General features: G+C 44.2%; 2 protein-coding genes across 2 annotated transcripts; one reads left to right on the top strand and one right to left on the bottom strand.

Annotated features, from left to right (window-relative positions):
• Positions 1–17: 17 nt before the first annotated feature.
• On the top strand, positions 18–905 carry LOC136515894 (uncharacterized mitochondrial protein AtMg00810-like). Its single transcript, XM_066509356.1, has one exon. It carries the CDS (start codon positions 18–20, stop codon positions 903–905), a length of 888 nt encoding a protein of 295 aa, XP_066365453.1.
• Positions 906–1,473: 568 nt separating this feature from the next.
• LOC136515893 (protein RETICULATA-RELATED 5, chloroplastic-like) lies at positions 1,474–13,049 on the bottom strand. The gene is made up of 11 exons (XM_066509355.1): positions 12,080–13,049; positions 11,729–11,938; positions 11,386–11,646; positions 10,049–10,135; positions 9,875–9,931; positions 8,571–9,298; positions 4,516–4,645; positions 3,515–4,045; positions 2,940–3,047; positions 2,208–2,753; positions 1,474–1,632 (listed from the first exon to the last, which is right to left on the bottom strand). Exons 1-11 carry the CDS (start codon positions 12,974–12,976, stop codon positions 1,474–1,476), a joined length of 3,714 nt encoding a protein of 1,237 aa, XP_066365452.1. The 5' UTR covers positions 12,977–13,049.
• Positions 13,050–13,804: the final 755 nt, after the last annotated feature.

The raw sequence follows: 13,804 nt of genomic DNA, 5'->3' as shown, positions 1-13,804 counted from the left end.
TAAAGAATGAGTTCGCCATGAAGGATCTCGGTCCCCTACATCACTTCCTTGGTGTGGCTGTTCAGCATCGCAGTGACTCCCTCTTCCTGTCCCAGCGGCAGTACACCCTGGACATTCTTGCTCGCCATGGCATGAGTGATTGCAAACCATGTACAACACCGGTTGACACTTGTGCCAAGATTGCTGCTGATGATGGACCCTCTGTGGCTGATCCCACCGCTTACCGCAGCCTTGTAGGTGCTCTTCAGTACCTCACATTCACCCGGCCTGACATCGCCTACGCGGTTCAGCAAGTTTGCCTTCACATGCATGATCCCCGGGAGACCCATCTGGTTGCTGCCAAGCGCATTCTCCGCTACCTACAAGGCACCATCAGCCACGGCCTTGTCATTCCCTGGTCTACTCCAACTCAGCTCACCGTCTACACTGACGCCGACTGGGCTGGCTGCCCCGACACCCGTCGCTCCACCTCCGGATATGCAGTCTTCCTCGGCAGCAGCCTCGTCTCTTGGTCCTCCAAGCGCCAGCCCACCGTCTCTCGGTCCAGCGCCGAGGCCGAATACCGGGCTGTTGCCAACGGCGTTGCTGAGGCAACCTGGCTTCGCCAACTACTGCAGGAACTGCACCAGCCGCTGCAGTCCGCCTGCCTCGTCTACTGCGACAACGTCAGCGCCGTCTACCTCTCCACCAACCCCATCCAGCACCAGCGCACCAAGCACGTGGAAATTGACCTCCACTTCGTCCGCGAACGGGTCGCTATTGGGGCTGTCCGTGTTCTCCACGTCCCCACCACGTCGCAGTTCGCTGATGTCTTCACCAAGGGACTCCCTTCGACTGTCTTCATGGAGTTTCGCTCCAGTCTGAACGTTCGTGCTAACGACGCTCCGACTGCGGGGGGGTGTTAGAGTATTTACTTCCTCTGTTCTTGTGCCGCCATCTTCTGGCTGCCTTAAGCCCTTTGGGCTCTCCCATGTATGCATTAATCTCCTCTAGATATGTGCCACCTCTTCCAGGCTGGCTGGCCCTTTGGGCTCTACTCCTCTCTATATATGTAAACCTCCTCTGTTATTCATAATCAATACAACAGCCTGTTAGGCTTCGTTCTATCAGTTCCAAAGAAAATTGAGCAAGCAGCAGGACTACCTTTAAGTCCAAACAAGTCAGTGCTTAGGAAGTTGGTTTTCCTTTCCAAATATTTGTCATTTTGTTTCTTTTTCCACTAAAGTCACATCTTAATTTTTAAGTGGTAAGTGTTAGAAATTTGGGCATATGGTGAACAGGAACTGCATAAAAAATTAGAACATTATCTACACTTGTTCTATGTGCATGAAGGTAAAATGATAAGCAAACCGGCAAAAGTACATTAATCATAATGCGGGAAGAATTAACAACCTTACTCTTTGCAAGTTTCTCATATCTTAAAAATCATGATTGTTTACTATAAAAAAACTTGAAAGGACTACTAAAACGTACTCAACAGAGAACAAAGGAAACGGGAAAAAGTCCAACCTGTGTTCCCCAGTATGAGTTCAGTGTCCTAGCTACAAATGACAACAAACTAGCAATAAGAGGTTGGTTGTAGTATGTCACCAGGCTCTCTCCTAGTCGATACTCCACTAGACCAGCAATAATCTTCAACACAGTTAGAAAAGAAAATTCAGATACACTGTGAAAACAAAACTACTGTAACATATAATTGCAAACTAAATTTATTCCCATGATCTGGAGAGTGGAAACAGATCAAATTTTCATGACATGGCCTTTTGACCTGTTCCTAGATATATGCCATAGTTGAACTGCAAATAAATTGAGAATATGTAAGAGAGATTGCATTTTTTTTTCAAAAAAAAAAAGGGTGAAGTCTTGAACCATGGCCTCAACAGCACAATCTTGTAAATCAAAGTTTAAAAAAAATGAGGGGCAGACATCCCATGGTTGAACCAAAAGGAGCTGGGATCACATAAAAATTGGCAAAAATCTGGGTCTTGTTTGAAAATGCTGAACATGCCATGCTTCTAAGGAATAAATTTAAAGGAGTTAAACCGTAAAATTACTTGTATGAAGTACCTAAAATCATTGGTAATTGTTAAGAAAAATCAGTACAATGTCAATACCATTCAGGTAGAAAGAGATTAGAAAAAATATAATATAAACCAAAAATAGAACCTAGGTCTTCAAGTCAAAAGTTGGTTATTTCCGTAAACTACCTGATACCGCAAATTTGCTGATGTTCCAAGAAAGCAACTATAAACGGCTGCTGACTTCCATATAGGAGCTCTCTTCCTTCCTGTTTCCACATTTTCTGAAGGTTTCACTATTCCTCGGGCAGCATAGACGAGATCTGAGGAAACCCCGGCCCCAACACTAGAAATGAAACCAACACTGGCAAGTTTCAAACCACCAACCAATACTGCTGCAATTCTTTGCTTGATACTCCAATCCTGGCCCAAGATGTTCTTTTGGAATGCATTATCTGGCAATGATCCTAAAAGGCCTTTGACAAACTCCAAACTCTGACCAGAACCATCATCAGCATACTGAAGGACTGAAATAGTAGGAGCAGGAAGCCACACTGTAAAGAAATCAACAACAGATCCTCTAATAGTATCTGTGAGGACATAGTCAATTTCTTCAAAGAACCTTCCTTTCCGCCTTTCATACTGTGCTAGTAGAGTGGTTGATATTGATATGGCCTCTTCAATGGCTAATCTTTGAAGGAATTTAGGGTCTGCCAACAACCTTTCTCTGAAACCCTGTAGAAGTTGATTTTAAAAACAAAATTCAGTCTAAGCCATGTTTAGACATCACTAGCTTCCAATAATTATTCGGTTTATAATCAAGAGAAGTGTATGCATCAAGGAGTGTTCAGAAACCTCAACTAATCAAATTGATAGGAGAGATGACTGAGGAGTAAAGTGAAAATGGTGGAATAATCTTACTTGAAATCGATGAATCAGTTCTGTCATAACAGGGTATTTCTCGAGGTCAAAAAAGTTCTGCAATATTTCAGGAGAAACTACACCAAGATCTAGTCCTTTCTGAAGATCCTGCAATGTTCGGTGCAAGAGTTCAATTGGTCAAACTCAATAATATATGCTGCTACCAAGTATAGAAAAATTTTACGAACAGAAGAAAAATCTTATTGCAATGATTAAAAGCATTTATATTGTAAGGAGAAAGATTTTACTGTATTAATAATAAGCTACATTTTATTAGACACTTTTTTTTAAGGCATGATCTCAAAGCATATTTAGGGCCTGCCTTCTACTGGTTCCCAGCACAGATTGATGACCTAATCCTGGATACAAGTGACCAATGAAAAACCTAATAGGAACGTACACAAAATATTGCATGCAACCTATTGATTTTCTTCCTGAATCATGGTCAGTATTCCTTGACCCTTCTTATGTTCTCAAAATAAAAGGCTAGCATCTATGACAACAAGAAATTTTAAAGCTTCATGGAAACAGAAATTTAGTTTGCAATGGGCCGGAAGAAAGATCAAGCAGCAAACCTGAGGTAAAGCTTCAGGCCTCCTACCAGCAGCATTCATCACTCGAGCAATTTCAGCACGGTCAAAACAATTTCTAGTGCAAGGTTTAGCCGCTGAATACCATAAGAAATCAGCAACAGGGACTTCACCTTCCCTCCTTATAACCTGTCTTTCAGGATCAAGTAGTACCACAACTTGGTCTTTCTTTGGAACCTTTTTAGATATTCTCCCAGGAACACCACTTCCTCGTGGCCCGTACATAACATGGCTTGCACCCGTCACAACAATTAGCAACCGTGAAAGATCTCCATCACTAAGTTCTCTCGTAATAACCTGGGAAATGGTATAATCATCAACTACTCTTGCCTGTTCTGATAGATATGAGGTAGGGCCAAAAAGAGAGTCATCCATTGATGAGATCTTGTCTATCAATGACCGTCCTGAGCCAAACATGAAACCAGAGATGAATCCTGAGCCTGCTGGAGGGGCATATGCTTCTCTTTCTGCTTTTTTGAGAGCTCTAATCCCATCTGCTTGGACAGTTCTTTTCACCTGCTCAAGAAAGAGACCTTATATTCTACCAAGTTGACTAACGAAAATTGGCATTTGAAGCATAAATGCCTAAAACAAAGTATAGAACAGTAACATGCACATTCAGCAGAATACACATCATGAGTGATGAGTCATAACACTATAACAGAAACTGTATCTTAAGTGTGCAAAACAAGGTTTTTTCACTAGTTTGCACGGACTTTTCTATATACTAGAACCATGCTGATGGCATGCCTGCTAAGCAGCTCTGTGTAGAAACCTGCAGAGAGACGGTATCAGGTTATGTAGAATGAAAAATATATAACAAAACATATAACGTCATCTTTCAAGATATACTGGAAAAACTTTGCCAGGAATCAAGCATTTCAAGACTTGAATCACTGGTGCTGTATGCTATTGATAAAAAAGGGTTGTCCACATTATTCACATACTAGCTTATTGACTGTAAAAGCTAAGTAGCTAGCAATCACCTCCAGTGGCGTTCCACAAGCAATAAGCTTAATTCCAGTATCATGACAGTAATTTAGAAGAGGTTCATACTGCTGCCATAGATCCTGTGACCAGTGCGAGGTGTATAACTTTAAGATTCTGCCATCAATCCTAAATGAAGCATAAGCTTGTCAACATTTGTTGAAAGGAGTCAAGTTCTTACTTAAAATACATTTTCCCTTATAGAATATAATTGTTCGCCAACATCCAATTAGCTTCAGCTAACCATGAGGTGCAAAGAATACTACCCCTTTTTCATGATAAAAGACCACACTATTAATGAGGCAGCAAACATACAATTTATGCTTGTTACAATAATGGTTTCAATGCTATCAATGGGGGTGATTACATACCCATCAATTTGGTTCATAGTTTTTTGAAAATGCTTTCATCCGTGGGAGGTGTATAAGTGTATTCATGATAATTATATGATGGTTCAGCAAACTATCAAGTTGTTACACCGGAGAAAGGTTCCTAGCCTATTCCTAAAGTTGGATATTTCAAAAGCATTTGACTCATTTTCATGGTCTTTCTTATTGGAATTGTTGCATTATTTGGGCTTCGGTTGGCTCTGGTGTAACTTGATTTCAAATCTCCTCACAACCTCATCAGCAAGAATTATTTTGAATGGTGAACCTAGCGAATCCATTAATCATCAGCAGGGGCTTAGGCAAGGCAATCCATTATCGCCAGTGCTTTTCATATTAGCTATAGATGTGCTTAATGGTTTATTGGTCAAAAAGGCCGGTGAGGAGGGTTTTCTCCAACCCTTATCTAACCATTCTGCTGGAGATATGGAGAACGGGTCTCTTTATATGGAGACGGTGTTGCCATATTCATACAGCCAGTGAAATAGGAATTACATATCACCAAAATGGTTCTTGATTGCTTTGGCGAAGCTTCGGGTCTACACACTAATTTGCAGAAAAGCTTTGTGATCCCTATCAGGTATGATGAAGGTAGCTTTGGAAGTGGTAGGAGATACTTCACATTACCCTACTTCTGAATTTTCTTGCACCTATTTGGGGTTTCCAATTCCGAATAAAAAATTCAGGAAAAGTGAATTAATGCCCATAGAAAACTAGAAAAGATTGCAGACCGCCTCCCTGGTTGGAAGGACTACTATGGTTCGTTTTGCTTTCTCAGCTATCCCTATCTATTTGTTAGTCGCCATGAATGTACCTAAATGGGTGATCAAGGCCATAGTAAAATCAGGAGACCTTTCCTATGAAAGGGGAGAAAAGAAGTTAACAGTGGGTGCTGCTTGGTGGCTTGGGAGAATGTAAATAGACCAATTGATCTCGGTAGCCTGGGGATCTTAAATCTAAAATATTATGACTTAAGCTTTGCAGATGAGATGGTTGTGGTTGAGGATAACCAGTGTGGACTGACCTAACATGGGTTGGACATTCCAATTTAGCCTCAAGTGAGACCATGTTTCCCATTTCAGTAGTCTCTCTGATTGGAAATGGTGAAAACAGTTTCTTCTGGTCCGATCGTTGGCTACTGTTAAGGTATAATAGTAAGGGTATTAGTGTAATCTCCTAGTTTAGGGTTTCCCTCTTGTATCTCTCATATACTCTATATATAGTCCCTATTGGGCCTCAATACTATTATCCAATTCAGTCTCCATTATTCGCAACATGGTATCAAAGCTCCAGGTTTAGATTTAGCCCCCCCCCCCCCCCCCTCTTTTTTTTATAAATGCATTGAGGCCCAATGGGGACTGTATATAGAGTGCATGAGAGACACTAGTTTAAGGTTTCCAAATTGTAAGACGTTTTAGCTTTTTTTAGATATATTGCTTTTACTATGTATATAGACATAGTGTATATCTAAGTACATAGTAAAAGCTATGTATCCAAAAAAAAGTCAAAACGTCTTGTAATTTGGAATGAAGGGAGTAGGAAATTACAGTAATACCCTTACTATTATACTTAACATCTACATGGCCATGCCTTGGTTGATCTTGCTCCCATGGTGGTAGCTTGTGCCCCAAACAAATGCATCAATACCAAAACAGCTGCACAGGCCCTTGCTAACCATGACTGGGTAAGAGATATAAAATGTGGTCTTTCCCAGGAAGAATTGTCTCAATTTTTGCAGTTATGGAATATCCTAGGAGACATTGAATTGTCCATGGATCAGGATCGACATATATGGAAGCATGAGGCAAGCGGCTCATTCTCTTTCAAATCCGCTACAGAGCCTTCTTCTATGGTTCAATCACTTTCGAACCCTGGATGGAAAGCAAGTGTGGAAATCTTGGGTCCTGTCTAAACGCAAAGTGTTCATTTGGCTTGCCATTAAAAATAAATGTTGGACTGCAGATAGGTTAGCAAGAAGAGGTCTTCCACACCCTGATGACTGTGTTCTGTGTGATCAGGAAGATGGAATTGTCCAGCACATTCTTACTTCTTGTGTTTTTGCCCGTCAGTTTTGGCATTCGTGTTAAATCCTATTGGTTCCTAGACAAAATGAGTGGAATTTGCGGATTAGTGGAGGAAGGTCAGCAGACTGGTTGATGCTTCACAGAGAAAGGGTTTCAACAGCGCTGTCATTTTAGGAGCTTGGACCTTATGGAGACAAAGAAACTTGTGTGTCTTTGAGGGTGCTCTTCCTTCAGTCCAAAATGCAAGGCGCCTGTTCTTGGAGGACCTGAAACTTTGGGAATTTCTTGGTCTAGGTCGGGTTAAGGAGTCGTTTGAACTTTAAAGAACCCCTTTTTTTGTCGTGTTTTCCTTACTAGTGTTTGTACACTTCTCTAAAACTAAGCTGTAACCCACTCTTCTCCTGAGTGTTTTATTTTCTTTATTTCACTATTAATACAAGGATACGCAGTTTTCCTGTGTGTTTGAGAGAGAGAAAAATCCTCACGGGAGTGGTACTGGTTTTCTTTAGTGGTATTGGAGAACAAATCCTGACTGGGAAAATTTGAATGCAAATCGAGACTGAATTCAAATTAATGGACAGTAATGCCACGAGGAACCAATTCTTGACATGGGGTGCCACAATAATTTTTGGAGACTGTATGAAACCAAAGCTACAACAGCAGAGCTGATTTTTCCCACAATTTCATAAGCATCCTAACAAATAAGGAAAAAGTCTACTTAACCCCTCACTTTTCATACTTGGTCTACTTCACCCCCAAACTATGAAACCGTCTGTTTTATCCCCTGAACTTTCTAAAACCGTCTATTTTACCCCCTGGTGGGGTTTGACAGCAGTTTGCTACAGTAACAGAGGCTCTCCTACAGCACAGAAGATTGCTACAGTAGCAGTGGTTTGAATTTCTTTTTTTTATATTTTCGGTGAATCTTTGAAAAATCACAGTAAATCATAGAAAAATCATAAAATAAAAAATTTAATTTTGTTGGACTCCACATGAGTAGATCTACATAGTGAATATATAATACGGTATGTTTTAGTACAAAATTTTTACTGTAGCCTTAGATTAATTGTAAAATCTAATTTTGTCTGTAATTAATTGGAATAATTCATAGCTGCAGCTTCTATGGTCCAATTGTGGTGAAATTTTTATGGTACGCTAATTATTGTATGCTTGGACTATAGTAAAAATTCCGTCTTCATTGGACTATGTATAACTTAGTTATAGATAAATTCTAATTAGAAAAAGTCTACTCCACCCCCCACTATGGGGGTGGTCTACATAACCCCCTCAACTATGAAACAGTCTGATTTACCCTCTGAACTTTCCAAAACCGTCTATTTTACCCCATGCGGTTTTCAACGACGGTTTTGCTACAGTAACAGGGTTTTGCTGCTGTAACGTCGGTTTGCTACAATGTCGGGGTTGTCTTTTTCTTATTTCTGCTGAATCTTTGAAATAGCTGTAGCAAATCCGCTGCTACTGTAGCAAATTCGCCGCTGAAACCGCCCCAGGGTAAAGTAGACGGTTTTAAAAAATTCAGGGAGTGAAGTAGACAAGTACGAAAGGTAAGGGGTTAAGTAGACTTTTTCCTAACAAATAAAGCTACTGTATAAAGTAAACCGCAGGAGGAGAACAGCACCGCACCTGCCGTCCATGAACTGGTCGAGCTGCTGCTGTAGGTCGCAGGGGAACGCCTCGAGCGCGAGCGCCAGGCCCCTCCCAGCGTCGGCGCAGCGGCCCGTGAGGCCCCTGACGATCTCGAGCTCGACCACGCGGTCGTCGGGGTCGGGCTGGAGCTCGGCCTCGCCGAGGTACACCACCCTCGCGGCCGCCAGCTTCTCCCACACCCGCCCCCGCGCGTCCCCTGCCAACGCCTCCGGCTCCCCGAGGACCGTCGCGTCGTACACCCTCGACATGGCCGACTCGTCGGGCTCAGGCTTCGTCTCCGCCTCCGCCTCCGCCGCCGCCTCCGCAGCGGGCTGCGGGGAGAGGGGCTCTTCGGTGGGCGATGGATGTGGAGCCGGGGTTTCGGCGTCATCGGCCTCAGTGGCGGCGGAGGGGAGCGGGCGGAGGACGGCGGATGCGGCGGCGAGCGTGGGAACGAAGAGGAGGAAGCCGCGGCGGGAGGTGGCGGAGGCGGAGGCGGACACGCTGCGGCGGGTTGAGGCGGCGGCGGCGGTGGCCGTGAGGTGTTTGGCGCCGAGGCGGGAGCCGGCAGATGAGGGGCGCGGTTTGAAGGGGGCGGCTGGACTTCGAGATGGGGCGTGCGACAGCATTGCTGGCGGTCTGCTTGGAGCTATGCTGATCGCGAGAGCAAAGAACTTCAAATCGCTGGGCGTGGATGTCGTGGTCTCTTGGATAAACTGCGAATCGATTCACAGGGAGGAACGACACTAGAGAGAGAAGCAAATTCGTAAGGTTTCATGTGAAACGTCCGAGCGATCTCATCATTTTCAACGCCAATTCTTGACAGGTGGTAGTACTCCATGCAGATTGCCAAGGATGTGTGGATAAGAAAAGACGACAGCCACAAGCTCTGCTGGACTGCCCTGTCACTGTCAGCATCCACCATCCAGCAAAGTGTGAAAAACTGAAACAGTGAAACCTGAAAAGCTGCTTCATTCTCCATTTGCATTATGCCAACCAAGATACACGTGCATTAGTGCACAGGAAGTTAGGAACACAACAGGATAAGTACTGCATGTGACGTGATAATAGGTCATGGACATTAACTGTTAGTTATCACCGAGAAAAATCTTGCGTATGGTTCTCACACATGTCAGTTCTCGAGGACTGCACATAACTCATGTGGCATTACAACCAAATGTGGCAAAACTGGGGAAGAATAAGAATGGTTGTGTCGCTGGATGTTGGAGCAAATTAAATTGATCAAAATCAACTACTCTACACTCCCTATACGTATATCAGTTGCTCCTGTTTGCATATACTTCTGTTTCCTCTGTTACCTTTGTCCACATACTAGCAAAATGATCTGAATAAGACACCTGCATAAACAATTGAAGAGGAAAACATTATGTACTACAATTCTTTCCCTTTTGTCAGCAAATGTACAATGTAAATATTCAAAGTGGCTTTCTTTGCTGGACACGTAACACTCTTACCTGAGTTACCACAAAACCTTTCAGCATCTCGATGAAATCCTGGCGCCTTTCCTTGTCAAATCTTTTTATTTCAATCTTGTTGTTTTCCTGCATTGTTAAAGGCAATAAGGTTTCAAATTTCAGTAACAGCCATAGTGGCACCTACCATCCCTAGAGCATTATAACTTTCTACACAAACACTGAACTCTTCACAAATATGACTTGATGATATATCAGAGTTTGCTGTAACTATATGACTTAATGAAACATCCTACTGTTCTCAGAATCAGTCAAATAACCTCATAACATATACTCAAGCTAAAAGAGAGGGGGGGGGGGGGGGGGGGGGGGGCTCAATACCACTCCATTTGGATACAGCATCCCTAGGCACCCTTCTAGTTTCTAGGCTTTCGTAAAATAGAACTGCAAAATTAAAAAGAAAACTGGAAGGCCTATAGCATTGTTCCGTTGTCGTTGATACCCATACCCATTACCCAAATCCACACCTGGTAGTGTGGGCCAGGGATGGGGAGAAAATTATTTGCCCATTGAGATAAGGGGCAGACCCATAAGAATAAGGTTGTGGGGAGGGATCCCCATCTCTGGTCATTGTCCTGTCTCCTTGGACACTCGACGTTCTGGGCCAGCCCTCACCCATCTCCACTGCCTCTTCCAAGATTGCCAGTCTCCATAACCTCACCCTTCATGTGTGCACTGATGCTGGCACACAAGGCCCCACGCCCCCACCACAGCACACAGACCTCACACAAGGAAGCCTCTCCATGTGTGATTCTCATGGAACCCAGGTTCTAATCTTCTAGGGAATCAGATGATGAGAATTAACCAATGAGGTGTATGAGAACAAACAACTGGTGACAGCAAGGAGCACTAGAGCAAGAAACAATTGACGAGTTCATGGATACCCAGCAGACACATCTCCTACATTACTTCTTGCCTTCTTGGATTTGGTATTGATCTGTCAGACTGAGATTCAAGGTTTCTTCGGGGTTTCTTTTCCCCTAAGGGGATGTCTGCCTGTTCCTATCTGGGTTTTTTTTTTACAAATAGAATTGTGCCTCATGGTGTCTGTTATTCTAATCCCTATTGATCTGTGCATATAAATTTAATCATAAGAACAACATTTAATCATGTCATACTGATTTTGCTAGATGTGCTAATTTGATGTCAAGAGTAAAGCATGGCTCAACTTGCAACACTAAAAATTAAGAGGTGCACGTTTCTTTTTCGGCACCGAAAACCATGAGGTGTATGTTTAGGTAATTTTCCTAGGTAAGTTCATGCTCCTTAAGTTTTTTCGACGGAAAATATTATTATTCACATTTTTTCAGGCAACTTACCTTAATGCTTTCATATTCTCTAACTGCATCACTTTTGGCTGCTTCCGCTGACCTTATTGTTTCTTTCAACCCCTCTACTTTCTGATATGTTGACCACTCATGCCCCATATCTCTTGCTGATGAAGATTCAAGTCTCCCTGCCCTGGTGTGCAAGGAAAACAAATCTGCTGACAGACTTTGTACGTAATGTAAAGCATTAGAGCGATCTGTAAATGCATGATGAACTGATATCATCATCTCCAAGTATTCATGGATACTACCCTGCAAAGCCATAAACAATGTTAGTGAGTCAGATAATTCCAGTAAAAGATACACTTTCCCAGTATTGAGTCCACAATCATACCAGGTGTTTCACAATTTCAGAGTTTAATTTTATCTGTGACCTGCTCATCTTCAAAACAGAATTTGCAAAATTATGGATTTCACCAGACCGTCTTCTTAGGGAATTACATGTTGCCTGCTCTCTTTCAAATTTTGCCAGCTTAATCAATGTCATTCCCAAGTGACCTGTGGTTTCTCTAAGATCATCTTGGGTTTTAACAAGCGCTTCCGCCTGCATATATATAAAATACAAAGTTAAAGGATTGGCCATAGCAATTTTGTATTATGTCTGTAAAAGGGGAAGCATCTTGAGGACCTGAGGGCCAATACATGCAACTGAGCTATTTCACAAGATCTGTGAGTTGACCAATACCTGCTGCGATGTTGTGGTGAGCTGCTGCTGTAAGTCCTCAAACCTAGCCTTGTGCGCCAGGAACTCCGTGTCTGTCTCCTTTTCCACAGGTGGAGGCTTTGTTGCAACCAGTCCATTCACCACCGTCTGCTTGAGACCCTTAAACATCCCAAACAAGTTCCTCCCAGCTTTCGTCGGCACCAGTGGAGCAGCAGCATTCACAGTGGTAGTCCAGTACCGTGGGGCCTCACCCTGAAAGGCGGGGATGGCACCAGGCTCCGTGAGGAACGTGCGGAGATCAGGGCTCTGGCCGACGATGGGGTGCGCGGCAAGGCGGCAGAGGTAGCGCTGAAGCGCAGCGCACCGCTGGCTCACGAAGTCGTGGCGCTGTATGACCTGCCCCTCGAGGACGCTCTTGTCAGGCCGGGCCGGGACGAAGAGGCCGCGGTGGGCTGCGGCAAGGCGGTCCGCTAGGGCCACCACGTCGCGGAAGCGCCGCCGCACGCGGACCTCCCCGCCGCCGCCAGCAAGACGGGTGGTGATGAGGTAAGAGAAGTAGCTGCCGGACCCCGGGATCACACCGGCGGCACCAGCGCCGCTGGGCTCCGCGTGCTTCTTGGGATCGGATACGGTGATTTTGGCGAACACCGGGGACGCCGCATCGCCGCGGGCTGCGCGCGGCGGGCGGGCGACGCTGGGCGACGGGGCGGTGGAGAAGTCGTCCTCGTCGAGGAAGTCGTCGATGACGAAGGGATCGTCACTCGCGGCGGTGGTCGGGGAGGTAGGTGGCCGGAGGAGGGGGTCGGTGGAGGCGGACGCGGTAGCGGCGGCGGACGACGAGGATGAGTCGAGGGCGAGGGTTTCGAGGTCGTCAGCGGCGGTGGAGGGAACCGACGGCGAGGGCTCCGCTGCCATCATCGCTGGTTGAGAGGGGTGGGTAGGGTTTGGGCCTGGCCGCTTGCGATTGAGTGGGATCTGACTAGGGGAGGCCGCGAACAATCGATCGGTCGACTCATAGTCGTTTGGCTGGAACTGGTCATTCGTGAACAAGTACAGCTGGCTGATTTATACGAGAGAAAAATACTATTTTAATTAAAAATTTATGATCGTCTACGACAAGCCACAGCCAAACGAACAGGCTGTCAATGGGCGAAAGGAAGGAGGAGGCGGCGAGGTGGATGGTGTCGCGTGTCCCGCCTCCAGCCTCGTCGCCGGTTAAAGAGGGGACACCGTTTTAAGAGGTGAGGCCTTTAGCCTCGAGTTAAATAGTACTACCTCATCGCAGGTTAAAATTTTTAAAAATAGTATAAATAGATATATTATAAAATACATCTGATAATGAATTTATTGATACTTAATTAATTAATATAATACTAACAAACGTGCCTATGCGTTACAATAGAACGTACACTTTGTTGCACAATCACTTGATGACTTGTGACTCAGATATTTATATAAGGATCATGTTCCAATATATATTACCGTCGTTGGACGTACAAACCTAAGCGATCTAACTTGTATGAGTATGTGTCACGAATCTAGGTCCGAGACCACACAATGAGAGGCACAAAGGTGTCGTGGGAAGTGAAAAAACACACATAGAAGAATCGTTGCGCTCTTTAAGATTATACTGGCATATATGCCCGTGCGTTGCAACCGAAGAAAAAACTATCAAACGTTAATGCGAAATGATAACAAGAATGTTATATATATCTATATATTTATTTATGTTTTTCCTTTATATAA

The sequence above is a fragment of the Miscanthus floridulus genome, chromosome 17 (genome assembly GCF_019320115.1).
Source record: "Miscanthus floridulus cultivar M001 chromosome 17, ASM1932011v1, whole genome shotgun sequence".
Classification (NCBI taxonomy): domain Eukaryota; kingdom Viridiplantae; phylum Streptophyta; class Magnoliopsida; order Poales; family Poaceae; genus Miscanthus; species Miscanthus floridulus.
This window is presented reverse-complemented; position numbering and strand designations above follow the sequence as displayed.